At 38.4% G+C, this 25,892-nt stretch overlaps 1 protein-coding gene across 1 annotated transcript in view; it reads left to right on the top strand.

Moving 5' to 3' along the window:
• The first annotated feature begins 4,220 nt into the window (after nucleotides 1-4,220).
• SEC62 (SEC62 homolog, preprotein translocation factor) overlaps nucleotides 4,221-25,892 on the top strand; it is a 33,950-nt gene continuing 12,278 nt past the window's right edge. Inside the window, exons 1-3 of the mRNA XM_036898344.2 lie at nucleotides 4,221-4,376; nucleotides 12,123-12,231; nucleotides 13,217-13,322. Of these exons, the coding sequence (XP_036754239.1) occupies nucleotides 4,341-4,376; nucleotides 12,123-12,231; nucleotides 13,217-13,322 (251 nt within the window). The 5' untranslated portion in view covers nucleotides 4,221-4,340. The remainder of the gene's footprint in view (nucleotides 4,377-12,122; nucleotides 12,232-13,216; nucleotides 13,323-25,892) is intronic.

Raw genomic sequence — 25,892 nt, forward strand, 5'->3', positions numbered from 1 at the left:
TCACACAGTTCTCTTAATATTGTTTCATTCCTGGAGATCCTTTTGTCTCTCTCTATGTCAGCTTCTATGCGTTCCTGTTCTCTGATTTCAATTCCATCAATGGCCTCTTGCATTCTATCCATTCTGCTTATAAATCCTTCCAGAGTTTGTTTCATTTCTGCGATCTCCTTTCTGGCATCTGTGATCTCCTTCCGGACTTCATCCCATTTCTCTTGCGTATTTCTCTGCATCTCTGTCAGCATGTTTATGATTCTTATTTTGAATTCTTTTTCAGGAAGAGTGGTTAGGTCTGTCTCCTTCTCTGGTGTTGTCTCTGTGATCTTTGTCTGCCTGTAGCTTTGCCTTTTCATGGTGATAGGAATAGTCTGCAGAGCTGGGACGAGTGACGGCTGGAAGGACTTCCTTTCTTGTTGGTTTGTGGCCCTCCTCTCCTGGGAGAACAGCGACCTCTAGTGGCTTGTGCTGCGCAGCTGCGCGCAGACAGGGTTTCTGCTTCCTGCCCGGCTGCTATGGAGTTAATCTCCGCTGTTGCTGTGGGCGTGGCCTGGCTCGGGCAGCTACTCCAAAATGGTGGAGTTGCGTTGGAGCAGGAGCTGCTGGGAGGCTATTTATCTCCGTAAGGGGCCTCCCTGCTCCCTGCAGCCCAGGGGTTAGGGTGCCCAGAGATCCCGGATTCCCTACCCCTGGATTAAGTGACCCGCCCTGCCCCTTTAAGACTTCCAAAAAGCACCCGCCAAAACAAAACAACGACCACCAAAAAAAAAAAAAGAAAAAAATTTTTAAATTAAAAAAAAAAAAAAAAAGTTTTTAATTAAAAAAAAAAAAAAAAGGTGGTCGTTCGTTTTTCTTTATTCTCCAGTGCCAGCCTCAGGCCTCTGCTCACCGGTCTTTCTGCCCTGTTTCCCTAGTATTGGGGTCCCTATCCCTTTAAGACTTCCAAAAAGCGCTCGCCAAAACAAAACAGCAAAAAAGCAAAAAAAAAAAAAAAAAAAAATGGTTGCGCGCTTTTCTTATGTCCTCTGGCGCCCAGCCTCCAGTGCCCGCTCACTGTTCTTGCTGCCCTGTTTTCCTAGTATCGAGCGCCCTGCACTCTGGCCCGGATGGCTGGGGCTGGGTGTTCGGCAGCCCTGGGCTCCGTCTCCCTCCCGCTCTGCCTATTCTTCTCCCTCCGGTAGCTGGGGGGAGGGGCGCTCGGCTCCTGCGGGGCCGGGGCTTGTATCTTACCCCCTTCGCGAGGCGCTGGGTTCTCTCAGGTGCGGATGTGGTCTGGATATTGTCCTGTGTCCTCTGGTCTTTATTCTAGGAAGGGTTGTCTTTGTTATATTTTCATAGATATATGTTGTTTTGGGAGGAGATTTCCGCTGCTCTACTCACGCCGCCATCTTCTGCCCCTCTCTACATTTCTATATACCATTCCTTTTCACTAACTGGGCCGCTAGGCCCCAGGAAACTGAATTTTTCAAGTCCTCTGCTTTTCATCAGTCCTCAGAGAAGGGATACAGATTGAAGAACCCTTTGTATGCCCAAATAAATCCCGTCAAGAGCGAAGACTTCAGTTTCTCTATTCTATAAAGAAAGAGAAATCTGAGCTTCAGAGGGAACACTAGGGAGAAGTGACTGGAGTGCAGTGGCAAAGAGAAGTTTTGCTTTGGAAAAAAAAAAAAGGAAGAGAAGCAATGCTTCTTATTTGGGAAAGAAATAATAGTCAAATGACAAGAGTGAGGCTGCAAATTCGAAGGGAAATCAGAGCAAGAAGTACCTAGAAGGCATTCTCTACTACCACTACCCAAGATACATTGGAAAGGGTAGAAGAGTCATTTTTATATAAATATTAAATGGAAGAAGGACCCCGAAGTTTGATACTTGACTTATATGTGTGAACATTACCCATCATCAATGTGACTATACCCAATTGGGGAGCTATGGGATGGGGGTAAATGAGGCAGTGGCAAATGGTCTGGAGTGTAGAGATGATAGAGTTGGGGAGAACGATTAGGAAGTTCTTGCAGCAATAGTTCAGGTAGGCATCAAATGATAGACATGATTAAAGCAATGGCAGTAGGAGTGATAAGGAAGGGAAGAATTCCAAACATCTCATTTGTAGAATCGATTGAATTGGTGACTGGTTGGCAGAGAGGCATGGCTGGGATACCTCCAAGATTTCTAGCATGAGTGACTGAGTGAAGAACGAAACAGTTATCAGAGCTTTAAAATACAATAAAAGGGGCAGATTTTGTGGGGGAAATGGTGATTTCTATTTGGAGATATCCAAAAGACAGCTGGAAATAAACACTTATGCAGTATTTTGGGATGAAGTATAAAGCCTGAATGAGAATCTCCAGATGATACATAGAGCAAAGAGGAGAAAATAAGCTGCACATGGAAGCATGGTGGCCAGGAACATTTAAGAGCTGGGTAAAGAGAGAGGAGCCAAAGAGAAATCAGAAGGTAGAAATCTGTATCATAAATGCCAAATAATAATAAGTCAAGAAGTAAATGTCAATATTGTCAAATGCTGACTAAGATGCTACCTGAAAAGAAGATAGTGGATTTGACAAGAATTTTTAATGGATGGTGGAAGTAGAAACCTTTTAAAGCATTGTGATCTAAGGAGGGAACGTCAGTAAGAACATGGAGAGAGTAAAAAAAGCTCTTCTGAAGAAAAAGGTGGTAGGGCAGTAGCTTAAGGGGGAGTTATGTCCACAAAGGAATTTTATTCCCCATCATAAACCTAGCCTTGCCTTTTGAATCCAGCAGGCACTCAATACCTATTAAATGCAATAATATTTTCATTTATGTATCAGCTGTTCTCTGAAAAGAATGCAGGGTTCTCCAGATAAAACAGTGCAAAAACAGATTCAATGTCATTTTGGAAGGTGAGAGGGACTCAAGGAAATAGGCATTTCATATTCGATACTATGTTTTGGGTTAATTGGTAAGAATCATCTCTTTTCTCTCAGCCCCTTCCTGACCACACATTTCCTAATGATAGATTATAGAGGGGAAAGGAACTAAATGTCTTGTTGATCCTGTCCCCTGAGGGCAGAATTGCATACAGCCCAAAAAAGAACTTTCACTATCTTGCTTTATAAAGGATTAGGTATCAAGATACCACTATTTGCCTTAATTACAAATTTAATTAAATTACATATTTAATTTAGGTTACACATATAATGTGGGAACTTGAAGAATTATTTAATGATATAATAATGCTTACAATGTAATATTAAGTGGAAAAAATACCATACTGCATATGCATTATGATTTCAATTTGGGAAAGGGGAAAATATATAACTATAAATACAAATGTATATATATATATATATATACACATTATACATACAAATTAAGAATAAATACTAGGAGAAAATAAACTAAAATGAAAACAGATTTCTGGGGGGTAGAATTAGGGATTATTTTCTTCATCTTACTCTTCTGTATTTTCCCAATGTTCTACAATTAAAAATGCTTTAAAATCTCCATAAACTCATGGAACTTTCTATCTAAAATAAACACTTACTAGCAACTTAAGCCCATTCTCTTTACTCTGCTTGGCTCTAAAAAAACGTTACAATAGTAATTCGCCAGACTTGAAGTAGCCTGTAGTCGTCTTCACTGCCAACTTACACTTTCTATTCTCTTACTAGTCGCTTCTACTTCCCTGCGTTCTGACTCTCCGCTTCTAAATGTTGAGTTTGAGAAGCAATGGAGAATTCAAAGTTTGTTTTAGATGTGCCGTACTACCCCATACATTACATGGAAAAAGTAATTGTCTAAGGTCCCGGCTCTGCTAACTACCAATTGTGGAGCCTTATATAGACTAGTCCATATCTCTGCTCCTCAGTGGTCTGTTTTTCCATCTTTAAAATGGGGTTAAAAGAATGGGTGGTGCAAGGCTCGTTCACATGATTGGAAATGCCCCAGTTAGGGATGTCTAGAATTTCGCAGATCTCAGTAAGTCCCTCAGTGAAGTGCTCCACCCTAAACATGCGACGGGACGGGGTGGGGAGGGAGGCGGGAATCTGAATTTTCGTAGCTTCCCAGGTGATTCAGACGCTCAGTCAGGTTTGAGAACTATTCTTTCCAGCCCTCCGCTTCTCTGAATCACTTCTCAACTTCCTTCTGGTCCCAGCGACTTCCAGTTCCCGCAAGCAACGGAGTGGTGACGCAAGAACGCGCCGCCAAGGTGCGCCTGGACCCCGGCCGCTTGCTGGCCTCCCCGATTGCCGGGCGCCAGTTGCCTGGTTACATAACGGTTCCGCGGCTTACTCTCGCGAGGTTTCCACCGCTCCCCCACCCCCCTCGCTCCACGTCAGAGGGAACCGGGCGGAGCGGCCAACATGGCGGAGCGCAGGCGACACAAGAAGCGGATCCAGGTAGTAAAGCCGAGACCTGGGGTAGGGGACCTCAAGGCGCTAGAAGTGGAAGAAGCGGGAAAAGCCCCCGGAAGGGCGAGTGAAAGCCAGGGAGAGGTGGGCTGCGGTTACGCCGCGAGGCCTCCGGCTGCAGGCTGCGTCGTTACGAAGGGGCCTGAGGGGGGGCGGTGTTGGCGACGGCGGAGACTGGCGGCGGTGGTGGGGCAGCGGCGGAAGGCGAGAGGCGACGCGCTCGGAATTGGCCGCGGAGGCGCCGCCGCCAGCCCAGGTTCCTGTGGCGGTCCCAGCCTGGGCCTGCGCGGGGAGGTCAGCCTCCTCCCGAGCTCAGACACCAGCCTCGCCGGGCTCCTCCACTCCCTTCTCCGCCCCATCCTCTCGCCTTAGCGCTCCCAAAATTGAGGCCGTGGTAACTACGGTAGACAGAGGCCGACTGACCTAAAACAGCCAGTTCTTTGTGCGCAAATAGAAAGACCGTAATCTGGGTTTGGTCTCATGCCCCAGGGGCCCAGCGGCGTTCTGCCTATCCAGATGTTCAGTTGTGTATATCCTCCTTTCTCCCTAGTGCTACTAACTTAATAGTCCAATTGAGACTTTCCAGCTTGCTTTCAGGCGATGCAGTGTAAATAAACACTACCTCTTTGGTACTGCAACGAGCTGGTCGCGCCCAGAAACCTTTCAGATGCCAATGTGTCATCCTAATAACCTACATAACATCCCTCACTCGTTCCACATGCGTGTCACCTGCACCTCTTCGGTGCAATTTTACTCATGTTGTTTTTTGTTCTTTGCCAGAGGATTAAATATGTGGAAGGTATTAGACTGAGGATGTTTATTAAAAGTTCGTTGTCTCATCATCAGCTCAGGTGCCTAGAAACCTTCATGTCGTCATAAATTGATAACATGTTGTGAATCGTTAATACACGAATTACGGGTTGTTACATTCATCACTGTCTTTCTCTTTTTAACTTCATTGCTTAGAATGACTTTCTATCTAATGTTTTATTCCTCCATTAGGAAAAAAGTTTACTACTTAAATTGGCTTACACCGCAGGAAATTTGAGCTATGCAAGTTAAAATTACACTGAAAATTTTGAAGTACTGGAAAAAAGGATGCCAGTAATCAATAAATTTAGAATTGAACAGAAATAATAAAGTAGTTCTGGAGTACAGAAGGACTCAGAAATTTCCCCAAGCTCAGGTAGATCATAAAACCAGGGCTTATGGTTGTTAGAAGTGTCTAATTATACTACTAATAGTATTTCAAAATTTAGTGTTATTGGGCAGACATGGAAATATAATACTTCTATTAGAATTTGTATTGAAGGTGTCAGATTTCTACTTAACATTTACACACAGTACATTTTATGCTCTTTAATACACTCTGTTTTTACAATTTCAATGATTTAACATTGTCATAAAGGTGATCATAATTCATTTTTTGAATAGCTGCTCTTATTTCAATTGTGATCTTATGTTTAACAGAAAAGTAAATTAAGAGGCTGTATAGTAGCCGTAGCTGCTGGTATCTAAAACTTGAGCCAGACTGTTCCTCTTTGTACCCCAGTTTCACTATCATTAGCTGTGTAACTTTGAGGCAGGTTACCTAATTTTTCCAAATCTCTAAGAAGGTATATTTACCTCAAAAAATAGAAGGGAGAAAGAGAGAACCTCATAGGGTTGTATAACATTGTAAAAAATAGGTGAGTCAGTGAGTTGTTATTAAAGGTGGTTTTAAAAGTTGCTGACAGAGTGTTTGGCACTGAACTACTCCCTCCTCCCCAAGGATGAAAAATTTAGAATGGTTTGTTCTCATTTTTGTTAGGCACTCTGATATGCTGAATGAAGAAGATTAGTAGCTATCTATTCAGTAAGTAAACCATTTGTGAGTTCCATGAAGTACTATTATTTATTTGAGGATCAGATAAATACTTGAGGATCTGATTGTTAAAAATGAGCTTGGTGTACTGCTTGAGGAAAATAACATTGAAGTTTTCTACATAGCTATGCTAGAATGTTGTGGATATCTTGGGAGTGCTACTTGGAGTACTATTATGCAGTCTTAACAAATTAATAAAAATATGAAATATCTTATAAAATTCTTTGTTTTTTTTCCTCCCAAAGAATCCAGCACTCTATAATGTTGGCATCACTTTAGACCAAAAGATCAAATGTAATGACAATTTAACTTAAAGAGAATATTCTATTAAAAGACTTTTGGGCAGAAAGGTTGTAATATCAACTGAGTTTCCTGTTGTTTGTTATTTGATGTTTCATGTTTCAGAAAGATTTATATTTAATAGAGTCAAATGACCTTAATTGTAGTTTGTACATTGGGGTAGTAAATGATACAAACAAGTTCAGGGTTTTAAAAAATTGCTGAATTATTTGCTGCTTCTAGTGTAGCATAATTTCAGATTCTGATACCCCATCAAATTTGGTAGCAAGAGGATTATTTACACATTTCCTTCTTGGACTCACTTTACAGTCACTGAAAATCAGAAGTGAGCTACATGTTCATTGACGTTATATTGGAAAGTTTTTATTATTGAGAGTCTCAAATGAGAATGATCTAAATCCAAACTAATGAAACATTTGAAAATAATTTTATTTAAGAAATGCAATTATGTAAGTTTTCAGGAACATAAAGTAAGTGCTTATTGGTTAACAAAGTGCTGCTTACTAAAAAGGTTGGTAGAATTCTGGTATGACATTTTATAGAGTTGAAAAGGATTTTTAAATAGTAGGGTTTGTTTGACATCTTTCTGCACAAATGCAGTTCTTATATAAAGGCAGAGTGGTGGGCCGAAAGCTCTATATCACCTCCTACCCCACCACATCATCCCCACAGTGCATGGTCCTTTAAGCTACTTTTGGGTTCTAGATCTAAAAGTATTACCTGGTATAAAACTTACTAATCTAAACCATCATCCTCATTTTACAGATAAACTGAGGCTTGGTGACGTTAGGTGACTTGACCCAGGGTCACTCATCAAGATAGTAAAGATTTAGACCAGGTCTTACAATGCCCAGTTGAATGTTCTTCCCACCTCACCATTAATAAAACAAAAAGAAATTGTTCTGAAATACTTTGAAACTGAAATCTTTATGTTAAATTGTACAACAGAAAGATTTACAATGTCTTTTCCCTGCTAAAGAGAGAATCATCCTATTTAGTATTTGCTTATGTATAAAGTATCAGGTTGAGTTTTGGGAAATGTAAATAGCTTACTAATTCTTAGAACTTTTATAACCTGCATCTCAGTTAATTTTGTTGCACCCATCTGTCTCCCTGGCAATGAAACCCATGGGCCTATATGCTTAATTTCAGAAAAAGGAAGAAAAAGTGAAAGTTTGTGACTATACAGTCTGACTCTCTGGGACCTTCTGTGGAAAAAAGAAACCCAAGAATTCAGTCCTAAGTCAGCTGCAGCTGCCCCCAGAAGCTTAACAGAGGGCTTGCTTAATAGGAGTGAAGCATGGGGATACAACAGAAGGGCACTACCATAGTCAAGATACAGAGACTCTTAAAAAACTTTGATAACACGCTGTGTGACTTTAAACAAATGATTTATATAAGGTCCCCTCCAGCTTTCATATTTTATTCTGTTAACATATTTATATTTTCTGAAATATTTTGTACTGCTTGTATGAAGAGAATGAACAATCTGTGCATTAACCTTTTTCTTTTTTGCTGAGTTCACTTGATAAATCAACTAAGCTTATTTCAACTGAATATAGCAATTAAAAAAAAGTTCTTCTAAATAAAATAATTCTGTAAGATGGAAGCCCATGGCTTACTGACTTGATCTAATATTTTTTTCTCAAAAAGGTTATCTTAAGTACTGGCTAAATAACACAGTTAGAAATGGTGACCCCTATTTCATTATAATATTTGAGTGTTGATGTATTCTAAAGTAAAAATGGTATTTGTTAAATAATTTAAAAACAGTGTTCTAACCAGACTTGCCATTTATATAATTTTGGATTGGAGTTGCAGCAAGCCAGCATCTTGGTATTTGGGTGCAAAGACAGCCAGCAGTCTAGCCTCGAAATTTACTGGCTCTTTGCTTCTCTGTTCTAAGACATTTGAGTTGATTCACTGAGCTGTACAAGCTCTCTTCGTTTGAGCGTTGATGAACTGGTTTCTTTTTGTTAGTTGGTGATACCATTCCCAAAGGGCCTTCACTTTGTGTTAGACTAGAAAAGTTATGAAAACATTCTGAAGAATTGCCCATATCAAAGGGAACAAAGGAGGGGTAGGTACTACATTCTAATGTACAAACAGGAAGAGGGTAAGATTGTTTTTACTGTTTAGGCTGCAGCTGGGAAGTTGAGTGTGAAGATTCCATGACGGGATCATCTATAAAAGCAGCTTCCCATGGTCATGTCCTCTTGGTGCTCTTCTCCAGAAGTCTTTCTTAACGGATTCAAAGCCCCAGTAGTGGGCTTTTTCTTAAGGGCAGTCTACAGTATGTACAACTTATATGTGGTATAATGAATATTTCATAATATTTCACAAAGGAAGATAGAAACTTTTTAAGGATTTGAACTTCTACATGGAGCACAGAAGGTACTAGTTCTGTTAGACCATTATCTTGATAGATTCACTATTTCATACCTTAAGAAAGAATCAGTGGTAAGTAACTTTGTGTCTAGTTTGGAGAGATTATCCAAGACTGGTATTTCTTGGTCTGTTCTGTTCATTGTTGCTTATTAGTGGTTTTACCAAGGAGGGGAAAGGAATAAAAATCAGCAGTACCTGAGTCTGTTTAGCAGTTGTAGAAAAGAGTTTGGTGATTGTTAAAAGAGCTAATTGTTAAAATGAGGTTTAAAAATGTGGTAGATTCATGGGGTATCAGATTCCCTTATTGTGTAATAGACTTTCCAGTTTCTTGTGTGTCTTTATACCAGATTTTACATGTGATGCCTCTGTCAACAATCAGCAGATTAGTACATATATGCCTATGTTTAGTAAATGGTTTAATCAAGTGTTAGCATGAGTGTAGATGTGTCATACATAAAGTTGATATGATTAGAAAATAACATATATGATTTGGAAAATATCAATTGCTGTTTTAGATACTTGTAACAAAGTACAGGTATTGTGCCTTACAAATTTTTTTATATTAACTGTAGCACCTGAAGATATTATAGGACATACATTCAGTAAGTATATATTTGAACAATATATGTTTTTTCAGACCTCCCCATATCATTTGTAACCAAGCAAATCCCAGTAACAAGTATCCAAATAAGCCTCTAAATTGACAATAAGTGTATGAAATGAAGAAAAAATTAACTTATATGGGTGTAGTTATAAAATATAATTGGTTTTCAGTAGATGAATGGATAAAGAAGATGTGGTACATATACACAATGGAATATTACTCAGCCATAAGAAAAAAACAGATCCTACCATTTGCAACAACATGGATGGAGCTAGAGGGTATTATGCTCAGTGAAATAAGCCAGGTGGAGAAAGACAAGCACCAAATGATCTCACTCATATGTGGAGTATAAGAACAAAGGAAAACTGAAGGGAACAAAACAGCAGCAGAATCACAGAACCCAAGAATGGACTAATAGTTACCAAAGGGAAAGGGACTGGGGAGGATGGGTGGGAAGGGAGGGATATGGGCTGGGAAAAAGAAAGGGGAAAAAAAAAATCATAGGGATAAAGGAAAATAGTACCAGCTGTGCTAAAGGATGTATTAATTATCTGTGGTCATTATTTCACAATCTTTGTGTAAATATATATATAATTCATATGTATATCTCTATATAAGTTGTACACATTAAACATGTATATTTAAAAATATATATATATATATAATTGGTTTCCATAATCCAATTATGGTATCATTATTTTCAAGTATTTAAAGTATTCTTTTTTTGGAAAAAATAGGATTTTATTTTTTTGTACCACAAATATATAGGATATTCACTAATAGATGAGCCTCCTAGAAATGCAGTGTTACACAAACATAATTAAGTACTATCATTTAGCATATATAATGTTAATATATTTTAGTGTAATTTCAAACATTGAAATAGAGAATTTTCACCTTTTAGTAATCAGAAAGTTTATTTTGTGACTAGGCCCCAAATTAAATCATTATGAACCTTGTACATGTCAGTGAACTTGTAGTGTTAAATTTTCATTTTGCCATTTTTTAAGATTCTGTTTTCTTGTAATACATATTTTTATATATTACCCTAGACGTTTTTTTACTGACATAAATACTTGGTTTTTACTGTAGTCTTCATTTGGATTGAATGGTTTGTTGGGACTTTTCATTTTTGTTACCACAATAGAGTATAAGATTCATTAACTTTTCATTGGTCTACTGGAAATACAGGAGTTGGGAAATGCAAAGGAAGAAATGAGAAGTAGCTGCTAGGTGACTGAACAACACCATAGCACAGGCTTTCACTTCATCTAACAAATTACTCCTTTCCGGAATAAAATTAAAGCTGAAACTTTGGTTTGTTAATTGTTCCTTGTTTCCATCAAATGTAACTGAATTCAGATTTCTCTGGAATTTGTGGGAAAACTGACATACAGACATGACTTAGGTAGATTGTTTTTTCTACTTTGCGTTATTAGAATGTTTTGCCTGAAACTGTCTTTAGTATTGTTCTCAGCATCCCAGATTCTTAGCAGGTAATTCTTTATCTGCACTTTATTCATTTAAGAAACAGACCTTCCTGAAATCATTCACATTTTGATTACATATTGCAGGAAATATTATTGCTTGAGTACTTGGTATCTATGTATTGTGCTTAAACTTGTAATTAAAGATAGTACTTTTGTTTCAGTAGCTTACAGCAATAAGACAAGTTCTAAAAGTATGTATATAAGATGTATAAAAAGACTGCCTTCATTTTCTTCAGTATATTGGGAGTGGGGAAAGTAAGTTACACAGGGGGAATTGTCAAATTAGAGAAGTAGTTCAGAATGTAAAGAAGGAAGATGGGGAGTGATAAACAATGAAGAAGTAATGGAAAATTTGGAGAAAGAAATGGAAGAAAACAAGGATTAAAGCAGCCTTTCTAAAATTCTTTGTGCACTTCCATCAGTCATTTCTTTAAGTGAGATTGTAATTTATCTGTTGCACTTTTATTTTACTTTACCCCTAAGAGGGAAGAAAAGAAAGACAAGATGAGAAAGGAGTTCCAGACAGTATATGGGATCTGCAGCCATACGGGGAAAGGGAAGGCAATACACATCTTCAGCATCTCAGATAGCAGTTCTTAACAACTACTAGACTGGGACAGCTGTCTTTGGTTAATTTGAGAACAACTCCTACAGTCTGTTGTCCATTGTTCAGGGTACATAGCTTTGGTTTTTATTTAACATTTATAACACCTTGTTTCTACTTAGTTTGATGTTTGGGAACTCATTGACAGCTTCTCAATCTTTTAAGTTATTGCTTTATGGCTTATAAAAAGAGAACAGGCAAGAGTGAAGGTAAACTAATGTTTACCATATTGGAAAAACAACTTAGTGCCTTATAGCTAAGGCCAAGAGGCAGGTTTTGGCCCTATCAACTTGTATTTGAAAAACACGTAATTTTAAAAATCTCTGTTCTCTGTTTTGTATACATCACCCAGGTCTGCTCTAGAGAAAGCTTGAAAGAAGGGCTGGTAATCCACATAAAAAAGATGTGCAGAACAGATCTGTAAATTCAGTGCAAGAATTTCTCAAGTAAATGGTTATGTTAAATTAATATTCTTCCTTTGCAGGAAGTTGGTGAGCCGTCTAAAGAAGAGAAGGCTGTTGCCAAGTATCTTCGATTCAACTGTCCAACAAAGTCCACCAATATGATGGGTCACCGAGTTGATTATTTTATTGGTAGGATTATATCAGTAAAATTGTATTGGTGTAAATAAATACCTTGTGAAGATACCTAATTTGGGGATATGTAGACTACGTTTTCAAAGTGCTTTTCAAGTGTGACTGGTGGAGCTGGATGTTGGGTTTAAGGCAGTTGATTATCCTGGTTTTTCCATTTATGATTAAAAATGTCAACACTAAAAAATAACATTTGTTGGAAATTTTTAAAATCTGATTTATTTTCAATATTATTACTACCTTTTGTTCAGATAGCATATGTACTTAAACTTCTGTAAACTGGAGTAGAAATCAGTGTGAAACAAGTCTGTTAGAATCAACTTGGGAGCTTTGGTTCTTCACATAATCCACACAACCTCTTTATGTGCTAGTGTCATCTATAATAAAGCCCCACAGTTTATAAATAGTGGTTGAGTTTACCTGTCTCATCAACTAAGATCGAATTGTCATTATAGAGAAAAAATTCCTTTATTTTCTCTTTAGTGTACAATTAATGATTTTGTTATTCATTAAAAGTTTAGAAAAATAGTCCTGTTCTCTTCAGATCTAATGTATTTAAGCTTCTAGTGATAGAACTAGGTGATTCACAGAGCTTATTCCTTAGTGGGTTACAGTAAAGCTTGTTGACAACTTCTATTGCAGTGGGAGAGGAAGATTTTTGGTTTGTTTATCCTGTATTTAATTGTGATTGATAAGAGTGATGTTCATCCTTATTTTTAATTTATTTGTTTAGGACATTTCTCCATTAATTTGTCTTGCTTTAGTTAATATTTTTCAATGTCATTATTTCCCATCATTACTTTAAAAAGACGCTTATCAGTGTGTTTCACAAATTGAGGTTTTGAGGAAGTGTTTGTTATAATTACTTTTCTGTTGAACCTTGGTTTTGATGCCAGAATGTTGAAATTTGCCTTATAAAGTATTTCAGTAGATACAAATTTATATCTATGTATACTAAATTTAAAATAATAAATTTCTTCTTTAGCTTCAAAAGCAGTGGATTGCCTTTTGGATTCAAAGTGGGCAAGGGCCAAGAAAGGAGAGGAAGCTTTATTTACTACAAGGGAGTCTGTCGTTGACTACTGCAACAGGTAGTGTTTATTTCTTAGTGAGGGATAATGTAAATAATAATTTTAAAATATTCTCCATAGTCCTAAAGTGCCTTAACCATTTTTATCATTAAATGTAGTAATATTGCAGTGTAGCTCAAATAAGGCTACATTTTTTTTGCAGCCTGGATTTCTTCAGTATCTCTGGAAATGCATGTATTCGATGTTAGATTATCATATTTTTATAATTATTTATTTTTATTTGGTGTTTGTGCATTTGCCAGGCAGACTAAATTGAAGGATCAGCAATAAAAATCATATACCAGTGCAAACAGTGAACAAAAAAATTTCTTTCTTTCCTAGAGCAAACAGGTGGGGAGTCTTTTCCAAAATTTTGGCAGGGATTCCTCATAGACCTGTTTTCCCTAATGTTTTGTTCATTTGTTACTGCCTACACGCTAAGCCATTAGCCAGGTACCCTTCCTTATTTTCTTCAGTGATTGCTAATGTATTTGCAAAGTCAAGGTAGCTGCAACATTTACTTCTTGACTCCAAGATGAAGTGTAGAAGTAATGTATCCATGTTTTCCATAGTAGTTACTTCTTGGGGAAAAATTTTGATGGTGACTCGTGTACAAAAATTACTTCCTCTTAGAAAGGAGTATGCAGGTGTTCTTTCCATTTTTTTCCCTTGGCTTACCTACTGCTTACATAATTAAGCATATTTATTAAGATATTAATAAACCAAATTTTGTTTTTATGACACTAAAGTTTATAAACAACTGAACATTTTATTTTATTTTATTATTTTATTTTATTTTATTAAGGTATTGATACACTTATGAAGGTTTCACATGAAAAACATTGTGGTTACTACATTCACCCATATTACCAAGTTCCCCTGATACCCCATTTAAGTCACCATCCATCAGTGTAGTAAGATGCCATAGAGTCACTACTTGTCTTCTCTGTGCTACACTGCCTTCCCCATGATCCCCCCCCCACACCATATGTACTAATCATAATACCCCTCGATCCCTTCCCCCTCCAGCCTCCCCCACCCCTCCCCTTTGGAACCGCTAGTACCTTCTTGGAGTCTGTGAGTCAACTGCTATTTTGTTTCTTCAGTTTTGCTTCATTGTTACACTGCACAAATGAGGGAAATCATTTGGTACTTGTCTTTCCCTACCTGGCTTATTTCACTGAGCATAATACTCTCTAGGTCCATCCATGTTGTTGCAAATGGTAGGATTTGTTTTCTTCTTAGGGCTGAATAGTATTCCATTGTGTATATGTACTACATCTTTATCTATTCATCTACTGATGGACACTTAGGTTGCTTCCATTTCTTGGCTATTGTAAATAGCGCTACAATAAACATAGTGGTGCATATGTCTTTTTCAAACTGGGCTCCTGCATTCTTAGGGTAAATTCCTAGGAGTGGAATTGCTGGGTCAAATGGTATTTCTGTTTTGAGTTTTTTGAGGAACCTCCGTACTGCTTTCCACAAGGTTGAACTAATTTGCATTCCCACCAGCAGTGTAGGAGGCTTTCCCTTTCTCCACATCCTAGCCAACATTTGTTGTTGTTTGTCTTTGGATGTTGGCCATCCTACCTGGTGTGAGGTGATATCTCATTGTGGTTTTAATTTGCATTTCTCTGATAATTAGCTATGTGGAGCACCTTTTCATGTGCCTGTTGGCCAGCTGAATTTCTTCTTTGGAGAAGTGTCTGTTCATATCCTCTGCCAATTTTTTAATAGGGTTATTTGCTTTTTGGTTGTTGAGGCTTGTGAGTTCTTTATGTATTTTGGATGTTAACCCCTTGTCAGATAATGTCATTTACAAATATGTTCTCCCATACTGTAGGATGCCTTTTTGTTCTGCTGATTGTGTCCTTTGCTGTACAGAAGCCTTTTAGCTTGATGTAGTCCCATCTGTTCATTTTTGCTTTTGTTTCCCTTGCCTGAGGAGACGCATTCAGGAAAAAGTTCATGTTTATATTCAAGAAATTTTTGCCTATGTTTTCTTTGAAGAGTTTTATGGTTTCATGACTTACATTCAGGTCTTTGATCCATTTCGAGTTAACTTTTGTGTATGGGGATAGATAATGATCCAGTTTCATTCTCTTACATGTAGCTCTCCAGTTTTGCCAACACCAATTGTTGAAGAGGCTGTCATTTCCCCATTGTATATCCATAGCTCCTTTATCATATATTAATTGCCCATATATACTTGGGTTTCTTTGTGGGCTCTCCAGTCTTTTCCATTGGTCTGCTGTTTTTGTGCCAGTACCAAATTATCTTGATTACTGTGGCTTTGTAGTAGAGCTTGAAGTTGGGGAGCATAAACCCCCCAGCTTTATTCTTTCTTCTCAGGATTGCTTTGGCTGTTCGGGGTCTTTTGTGGTTCCATATGAATTTTAGAACTATTTGTTCTAGTTTGATAGGATTGCATTGAATCTGTAGATTGCATTAGGCAGGATGGCCATTTGGACAAAATTCTTCAGCATGGATATACTTACATTCATTGGTATCTTCTTTAATTTCTCTCATGAGTGTCTTGTAGTTCTCAGAGTACAGGTCTTTCACTTCCTTGGTTAGCTTTATTCCTAAGTATTTTATTCTTCTTGATGCAATTGTGAATGGAATTTTTTTCCTGATTTCTCTTTGTGCTAGTTTGTCATTGGTATATAGGAATGTAACAGATTTCTGTGTATTAATTTTATATCCTGCAACTTTGCGGAAATCAGTTATTCTAGTAGTTTTGGGATGGATTCTTTAAGGTTTCCTATGTACAGTATCATGTCATCTGCAAACAGGGACAGTTTTACTTCTTCCTTACCAGTCTGGATGCCTTTTATTTCTTTGTGTTGTCTGATTGCCATGACGAGGACCTCCAAAACTATGTTGAATTTAAGTGGGGAGAGTGGGCATCTTTGTTTTGTTCCTGATCTTAAAAGAAAAGCTTTCAGCTTCTTGCTGTTAAGTATTATGTTGGCTGTGGGTTTGTCATGTATGGCCTTTATTATCTTGAGGTACTTGCCCTCTAAACCCATTTTAAAGAGAATTTTTATCATGAATGGATGTTGAATTTTGTTGAATACTGTTTCAGCGATTGTGTGGTTTGTTCTTTTTGTTGATGTGTGGTGGATGAACGTTGATGGATTTTCCAATATTGTACCATCCTTGTATCCCTGGAATAAATCTTACTTGATCATGATAAATAATCTTTTTGTGTATTTTTGAATTTTTTTTTTTTTTTACTGTAGATAATTATTTTTTATTGAAGGGTAGTTGACACACAGTATTACATTACATTAGTTTCAGGTGTACAACACAGTGATTCAACATTTATATACATGATAATTCTAGGTACCAGCTATCACCATACCAAGTTGTTACCATATTTTGACTATATTCCTTCTGCTATACATTACATCCCAGTTACTTATTTATTTTACAATTGGAACTGTGTACTTTTTGTTGTTGTTGTTGTTGTTGTTGTGAGGGAATCTCATATTTATTGATCAAATGGTTGTTAACAAATATAAAATACTGTATAGGGGAGTCAATGCTCAATGCACAATCATTAATCCACCCCAAGCCTAATTTTCGTCAGTCTCCAATCTTCTGAAGCATAACGAACAAGTTCTTACATGGAGAACAAATTCTTACATATTGAATAAGTTACAAGGTGAGCAGTACAAGGGCAGTCATCACAGAAACTTTTGCTTTTGCTCATGCATTAGGAACTATAAACAGTTCAAATATGAATACTCATTTGATTTTTATACTTGATTTATATGTGGATACCACATTTCTCTCTTTATTATTATTATTTTTAATAAAATGCTGAAATGGTAGGTAGATACAAGATAAAGGTAGAAAACATAGTTTAGTGTTGTAAGAGAGCAAATGTAGATGATCAGGTGTGTGCCTGTAGACTATGTGTTAATCCAAGCTAGACAAGGGCAATAAAACATCCACATATGCAGAAGATTTCTCTCAGAACAGGGGGGATGAGGTTCTAAGCCTCACCTCTGTTGATCCCCAATTTCTCACCTGATGACCCCCCTGCGACTGTGCCTGTCTTAGGTTGTTCCTCCCTTGGGGAATCTTACCAGTCTCTGGCTAACCAGTCATCTTCCGGGGCCATACAGGGAAATGTAAAGTTGGTAAGTGAGAGAGAAGCCTTATTGTTTGAAATGGTTAGCTTTTTACTTCTTTGCATATTTATGCCCTGTGGCTTCTGTGCCCAGCATTTGTCTTGAGGTATCTTTACCACTTGGAAGAATTATGATACTCGGTAAATTTGATATGAGGCACGAATTCTATTTAAGGGTTGTAATTAGGAAGGAAGAAGAAAAGCTATAGAAGTAGCAGGCGGCAGAAAACCTGGGAAGATTGATTATTTCTTTGACATATTTTCTTGTAGAGTAACTTCAGCATGTATAGGTTTTAAGCTACTATTTAAATTGCACACACACATTAACATAATAGGAGTACAGTCACGTAACCAAAGCATACCTGTAATTACCAGCCATCTCCAGTGAAACCAAGAAAACCAGTTAGGCACCTTAGGCATTTGTGAAAACTTATCTATGATATGGTGGATATTGTCCAACTAAACTTGAACAGTCTGAGAGAAATCAGACAAATTAAAATTAAAACAACCCATTCCTGGGGAATGTTCACATCCCTTATGTTCTTTTAACAGTAAATAGTCTGTAGTTGTAAGATTTTGGAGCACTACAATTTGCACTTCTCCTAATTCTTGATTAAGTTCCAACAGTATAGATCCAGTCAAATTTGTTGTTTTACTGTATGCACAGGCCAGCTTAGATATCTCCTTCTTCATTCCCATGGCAAGTCCAGGAACTGGTGGGATGAGTGCATCTACAGCTGTAGCAGTGCGTGGATCTTTGTTGGGGTTTTTTGATGATCATCTTCTGGCATGAGTCTTCCCGAGAGTGCTGATGTTGGAAGTTCTTTTTCATATCGTATCTTAGTTCATTTTCGGGGTAGCCAAATGAGGCTTTGATCCTCTGTATAAACACAAACAGACCCTTTGCCTACACTTTTATATGCCCTTTATACCATTGTGTAGAACTCATTGGAGGTCACCACACAGGAACTGCTTTTTTTTTTTCTTTGTTATCATTAATCTACACTTACATGACAAATATTATGTTTGCTAGGCTCTCCCCTATACCAGGGGAGCTATAAACCCCTTTACAGTCACTGTCCATCAGCATAGCAAATGTTGTAGAATCACTACTTGCCTTCTCTGTGTTGTACAGCCTTCCCCTTTCTCCCACCCCCCATGCATGCTAATCTTAATACCCCCCTTCTTCTCCCCACCCATCCCTCCCTACCCACCCATCCTCCCCAGTCCCTTTCCCTTTGGTACCTGTTAGTCCATTCTTGAGTTCTGTGATTCTGCTGCTGTTCTGTTCCTTCAGTTTTTCCTTTGTTCTTATATTCCACAGATGAGTGAAATCATTTGGTATTTCTCTTTCTCTGCTTGGCTTGTTTCACTGAGCATAATACCCTCCAGCTCCATCCATGTTGCTGCAAATGGTAGGATTTGCCCTTTTCTTATGGCTGAGTAGTATTCCATTGTGTATATGTACCACATCTTCTTTATCCATTCATCTATCCATGGACATTTAGGTTGCTTCCAATTCTTGGCTATTATAAATGTGCTGCGATAAACATAGGGGTGCATTGGTCTTTCTCAAACTTGATTGCTGCATTCTTAGGGTAAATTCCTAGGAGTGCAATTCCTGGGTCAAATGGTAAGTCTGTTTTGAGCATTTTGATGTACCTCCATACTGCTTTCCACAATGGTTGAACTAACTTACATTCCCACCAGCAGTGTAGGAGGGTTCCCCTTTCTCCACAGCCTCGCCAACATTTGTTGTTGTTTGTCTTTTGGATGGCAGCCATCCTTACTGGTGTGAGGTGATACCTCATTGTAGTTTTAATTTGCATTTATCTGATAACTAGCGATGTGGAGCATCTTTTCATGGGTCTGTTGGCCATCTGTATTTCTGTTTTGGAGAACTGTCTGTTCAGTTCCTCTGCCCATTTTTTAATTGGGTTATTTGTTTTTTGTTTGTTGAGGTGTGTGAGCTCTTTATGTATTCTGGACGTCAAGCCTTTATCGGATGTGTCATTTTCAAATATATTCTCCCATACTGTAGGGTTCCTTTTTGTTCTATTGATGGTGTCTTTTGCTGTACAGAAGCTTTTCAGCTTAATATAGTCCTACTTGTTCATTTTTGCTGTTGTTTTCCTTGCCCGGGGAGATATGTTCAAGAAGAGGTCACTCATGTTTATGTCTAAGAGGTTTGTGCCTATGTTTTCTTCCAAGAGTTTAATGGTTTCATGACTTACATTCAGGTCTTTGATCCATTTTGAGTTTACTTTTGTATATGGGGTTAGACAATGGTTCAGTTTCATTCTCCTACATGTAGCTGTCCAGTTTTGCCAGCCCATCTGTTGAAGAGACTGTCATTTCGCCATTGTATGTCCATGGCTCCTTTATCAAATATTAATTGACCATATATGTCTGGATTCTCTAGTCTGTTCCATTGGTCTATGGCTCTGTTCTTTTGCCAGTACCAAGTTGTCTTGATTCCTATAGCTTTATAGTAGAGCTTGGAGTTGGGGAGTGAGATCCCCCCCTTCTTTTTTCTTCTTTCTCTGGATTGCTTTGGCTATTCAGGGTTTTTGGTGTTTCCATATGAATTTTTGAATTATTTGTTCTAGTACATTGAAGAATGTTGCTGGTAGTTTCATACGGATTGCATCAAATCTGTATATTGCTTTGGGCAGGATGGCCATTTTGATGATATTAATTCTTCCTAGCCACGAGCATGGGATGAGTTTCCATCTGTTAGTGTCCCCTTTAATTTCTCTTAAGAGTGACTTGTAGTTTTCAGAGTATAAGTCTTTCACTTCTTTGGTTAGGTTTATTCCTAGGTATTTTATTTTTTTTGATGCAATTGCGAATGGAGTTGTTTTCCTGATTTCTCTTTCTGTTGGTTCATTGCTAGTGTATAGGAAAGCCACAGATTTCTGTGTGTTGATTTTGTATCCTGCAACTTTGCTGTATTGCGATATCAGTTCTAGTAGTTTAGGGGTGGAGTCTTTAGGGTTTTTTATGTACAGTATCATGTCATCTGCAAATAGTGACAGTTTAACTTCTTCTTTACCAATCTGGATTCCTTGTATGTTTTTGTTTTGTCTGATTGCCGTGGCTAGGACCTCCAGTACTATGTTAAATAACAGTGGGGAGAGTGGGCATCCCTGTCTAGTTCCCGATCTCAGAGGAAATGCTTTCAGCTTCTCGCTGTTCAATATAATGTTGGCTGTGGGTTTATCATAGATGGCCTTTATTATGTTGAGGTACTTGCCCTCTATTCCCATTTTGCTGAGAGTTTTTATCATGAATGGATGTTGAACTTTGTCAAATGCTTTTTCAGCATCTATGGAGATGATCATGTGGTTTTTGTCTTTCTTTTTGTTGATGTGGTGGATGATGTTGATGGACTTTCGAATGTTGTACCATCCTTGCATCCCTGGGATGAATCCCACTTGGTCATGGTGTATGATCCTTTTGATGTATTTTTGAATTCGGTTTGCTAAAATTTTGTTGAGTATTTTTGCATCTACGTTCATCAGGGATATTGGTCTGTAGTTTTCTTTTTTGGTGGGGTCTTTGCCTGGTTTTGGTATTAGGGTGATGTTAGCTTCATAGAATGAGTTTGGGAGTATCCCCTCCTCCTCTATTTTTTGGAAAACTTTAAGGAGAATGGGTATTATGTCTTCCCTGTATGTCTGATAAAATTCCGAGGTAAATCCATCTGGCCCGGGGGTTTTGTTCTTTGGTAGTTTTTTGATTACCGCTTCAATTTCGTTGCTGGTAATTGGTCTGTTTAGATTTTCTGTTTCTTTCTGGGTCAGTCTTGGAAGGTTGTATTTTTCTAGGAAGTTGTCCATTTCTCCTAGGTTTCCCAGCTTGTTAGCATATAGGTTTTCATAGTATTCTCTAATAATTCTTTGTATTTCTGTGGGGTCCGTCGTGATTTTTCCTTTCTCGTTTCTGATACTGTTGATTTGTGTTGACTCTCTTTTCCTCTTAATAAGTCTGGCTAGAGGCTTATCTATTTTGTTTATTTTCTCGAAGAACCAGCTCTTGGTTTCATTGATTTTGCTATTGTTTTATTCTTCTCAATTTTATTTATTTCTTCTCTGATCTTTATTATGTCCCTCCTTCTGCTGACCTAAGGCCTCATTTGTTCTTCTTTTTCCAATTTCGATAATTGTGACAATAGACCATTCATTTGGGCTTGTTCTTCCTTTTTTAAATATGCTTGGATTGCTATATACTTTCCTCTTAAGACTGCTTTTGCTGTGTCCCACAGAACTTGGAGCTTAGTGTTGTTGTTGTCATTTGTTTCCATATATTGCTGGATCTCCATTTTGATTTGGTCATTGATCCATTGATTATTTAGGAGCGTGTTGTTTAGCCTCCATGTGTTTGTGAGCATTTTTGCTATCTTTGTACAGTTTATTTCTAGTTTTATGCCTTTGTGGTGTGAAAAGTTGGTTGGTAGGATTTCAGTCTTTTCGAATTTTCTGAGGCTCTTTTTGTGGCCTAGTATGTGGTCTATTCTGGAGAATGTTCCATGTGCACTTGAGAAGAATGTATATTCTGTTGCTTTTGGATTTAGAGTTCTATAGATGTCTATTAGGTCCATCTGCTCTACTGTGTTGTTCAGTGCTTCCGTGTCCTTACTTATTTTCTTCCCGGTGGATCTATCCTTTGGGGTGAGTGGTGTGTTGAAGTCTCCTAGAATGAATGCATTGCAGTCTATTTCCCCCTTTAGTTCTGTTAGTATTTGTTTCAGATATGCTGGGGCTCCTGTGTTTGGTGCATATATATTTAGAATGGTTATATCCTCTTGTTGGACTGAGCCCTTTATCATTATCTAGTGTCCTTCTTTATCTCTTGTTACTTTCTTTGTTTTGAAGTCTATTTTGTCTGATATTAGTACTGCAACCCCTGCTTTCTTCTCACTGTTGTTTGCTTGAAATATGTTTTTCCATCCCTTGACTTTTAGTCTGTACATGTCTTTGGGTTTGAGGTGAGTTTCTTGTAAGCAGCATATAGATGTGTCTTGCTTTTTTATCCATTCTTTTACTCTGTGTCTTTTGATTGGTGCATTCAGTCCATTAACATTTAGGGTGACTATTGAAAGATATGTACTTATTGCCATTGCAGGCTTTAAATTCGTGGTTACCAAAGGTTCAAGGTTAGCCTTGGTTCAAGGCCCTTCTCTTTCATTATATTAAATATATCATGCCATTCTCTTCTGGCCTGTAAGGTTTCTGTCGAGAAGTCTGATGTTAGCCTGATGGGTTTTCCTTTATAGGTGACCTTTTTCTCTCTAGCTGCCTTTAAAACTCTTTCCTTGTCCTTGACCTTTGCCTTTTTAATTATTATGTGTCTTGGTGTTGTCCTCCTTGGATCCTTTCTGTTGGGGGTTCTGTGTATTTCCGTGGTCTGTTCGATTATTTCCTCCCCCAGTTTGGGGAAGTTTTCAGCAATTATTTCTTCTAAGATACTTTCCATCCCTTTTCCTCTCTCTTCTTCTGGCACCCCTATAATACGGTTATTGTTCCTTTTTCATTGGTCACACAGTTCTCTTAACATTGTTTCATTCCTGTAGATCCTTTTATCTCTCTCTATGTCAGCTTCTATGCGTTCCTGTTCTCTGGTTTCAATTCCATCAATGGCCTCTTGCATCCTATCCATTCTGCTTATAGACCCTTCCAGAGTTTGTTTCATTTCTGTAATCTCCTTTCTGGCATCTGTGATCTCCCTCCAGACTTCATCCCATATCTCTTGCATATTTCTCTGCATCTCTGTCAGCATGTTTATGATTCTTATTTTAAATTCTTTGTCAGGAAGACTGGTTAGGTCTGTCTCCTTCTCTGGTGTTGTCTCTGTGATCTTTGTCTGCCTGTAGTTTTGCCTTTTCATGGTGATAGGAATAGTTTGCAGAGCTGGGACGAGTGACGGCTGGAAGAACTTCCTTTCTTGTTGGTTTGTGGCCCTCCTCTCCTGGGAGAACAGCGACCTCTAGTGGCTTCTGCTGGGTAGCTGCGCGCAGACTGGGCTTCTGCTTCCTGCCCGGCTGCTATGGAGTTAATCTCCGCTGTTGCTATGGGCGTGGCCTGGCTCGGGCAGCTGCTCCAAAGTTGTGGAGTAGCGTTGGAGGGGGAGCGGCTGGGAGGCTATTTATCTCCGTAAGGGGCCTCCGAGCTCCCTGCAGCCCAGGGGATTAGGGTGCCCAGAGATCCCCAGATTCTGTGCCTCTGGATTAAGTGTCCCGCCCTGCCCCTTTAAGACTTCCAAAAAGTACCCGCCAAAACAAAACAACGACCACAGAAAAAAAAAAAGGCCACTCGCTTTTCTTATGTCCTCTGGCGCCAGGCCTCCGGTACCTGCTCTCTGTTCTTGCTGCCCTGTTTCCCTAGTATCCAGGGCCCCCCCGCGCATGCACTGTGTCTGCGCTCTGGCCCAGATGGCTGGGGCTGGGTGTTTAGCAGTCCTGGGCTCCGTCTCCCTCCCGCTCTGCCTACTCTTCTCCCACCGGGAGCTAGGGGGAGGGGCGCTCAGGTCCCACGGGGCCGGGGCTTGTATTTTACCCCCTTTACGAGGCACTGGGTCTTGGCAGGTGTGGATGTGGTCTGGATGGTGTCCTGTGTCTTCTGGTCTTTATTCTAGGAAGAGTTGTCTTTGTTATATTTTCATAGATATATGTGGTTTTGGGAGGAGATTTCCGCTGCTCTACTCACGCTGCCATCTTGGCTCCAATCCCCTGTATTTTTGAATTTGATTTGCTAATATTTTGTTGAGTATTTTTACATCGATGTTCACCAGGGATATTGGTCTGTAATTTTCTTTTTTTGTGGTGTCTTTTGTTTTCATATTAGAGTGATGCTGGCCTCGTAGAATGAGTTTGAAAGTATTTCCTCCTCTTCTACTTTTTGGAAAACTTTGAGGAGGATGGTTATTAGGTCTTCACTAAATGTTTCATAAAATTCAGCGTTGAAGCCATCTGATCCAGGAGTTTTGTTCTTAGGTAATTTTTTTATTACCAGTTCAATTTCCTTGCTGGTAATTGGTCTATTCAGATTTTCTGTTTCTTCCTGTGTCAGCCTTGAAATGTTGTATTTTTGTAGAAAGGTGTCCATTTCTTCTAGGTTATCCTGTTTGTTAGCATATAATTTTTCATAGTATTCTCTAATTCTTTTTATTTCTGTGATGTCTGTAGTGATTTTTCCTTTCTCATTTCTGATTCTGTTTATGTGTGTAGACTCTTTTTTCTTGATAAGTCTGGCTTGAGGTTTATCTGTTTTGTTTGTTTTCTCAAAAAACCATGTCCTGCTTTCATTGATTCTATCTATTGTTTTATTCTTCTCAATTTTATTTATTTCTGCTCTGATCTTTATTATGTCCCTCCTTCTACTGACTTTGGGCCTCATTTGTTCTTTTTCTAGTTTCATTAATTGTGAATTAGACTGTTTATATGGGATTGTTCTTCTTTCCTGAGGTAAGCTCATATTGCAATATACTTCCCTCTCAGCATGGCCTTCGCTGCTTCCCACGGATTTTGCAGTGTTGAGTTATTATTGTCATTTGTCTCCACATATTGCTTACCTCTGTTTTTATTTGATCGTTGATCCATTGATTATTTAGGAGCATGTTAAGCATTCATGTGTTTGTGGGCTTTTTTGTTTTCTTTGCATAATTTATTTCTAGTTTCATACCTTTGTGGTCTGAGAAGCTGGTTGGTACAATTTCAATCTTTTTTGAATTTACTGAGGTCTTTTTGTGGCCTAGTATATTATCTATTCTTGAAAATGTTCCTTGTGCACTTGAGAAGGATGTATCCTCCTGCCTTTGGGTGGAGTGTTCTGTAAATGTCTGTTAGGTCCATCTGGTCTAATGTGTTCAATGCCTCTGTCTCTTTCCTTCTTTTCTGTCTGGTTGATCTGTCCTTTGGAATGAGTTGTGTGTTAAAGTCTCCTAAAATGAATGCATTGCATTCTATTTCCCCCTTTAATTCTTTTAGTATTTGTTTCACATATGTAGGTGCTCCTGTGTTGGGCGCATAAATATTTATAATGGTTATAGCCTCTTGTTGGACTGACCCCTTTATCCTTATGAAATGTCCTTCTTTGTCTCTTTTTACTTTCTTTGTTTTGAAGTCTGTTTTGTCTGATACAAGTACTGTAACTCCTGCTTTTTTCTCCCTACCAGTTGCATGAAATACCTTTTCCAACCCTTCCCTTTTAGTCTGTGTATGTCTTTGGGTTTGAAGTGAGTCTCTTGTAGGCAGCATATAGATGGGTCTTGTTTTTTTATCCATTCAGTGACTCTATGTCTCTTGACTGGTGCATTCAGACCATTTACATTTAGGGTGATTATCGATAGGAGTGTACTTATTGCCATTGTAGACTTCAGATTCATGGTTAACAAAAGTTCAAGCGTAACTTTCTTACTACCTAGCAGTCTAATTTAACTCACTTAAT

Source organism: Manis pentadactyla, chromosome 1, assembly GCF_030020395.1.
Source record: "Manis pentadactyla isolate mManPen7 chromosome 1, mManPen7.hap1, whole genome shotgun sequence".
Taxonomy (NCBI): domain Eukaryota; kingdom Metazoa; phylum Chordata; class Mammalia; order Pholidota; family Manidae; genus Manis; species Manis pentadactyla.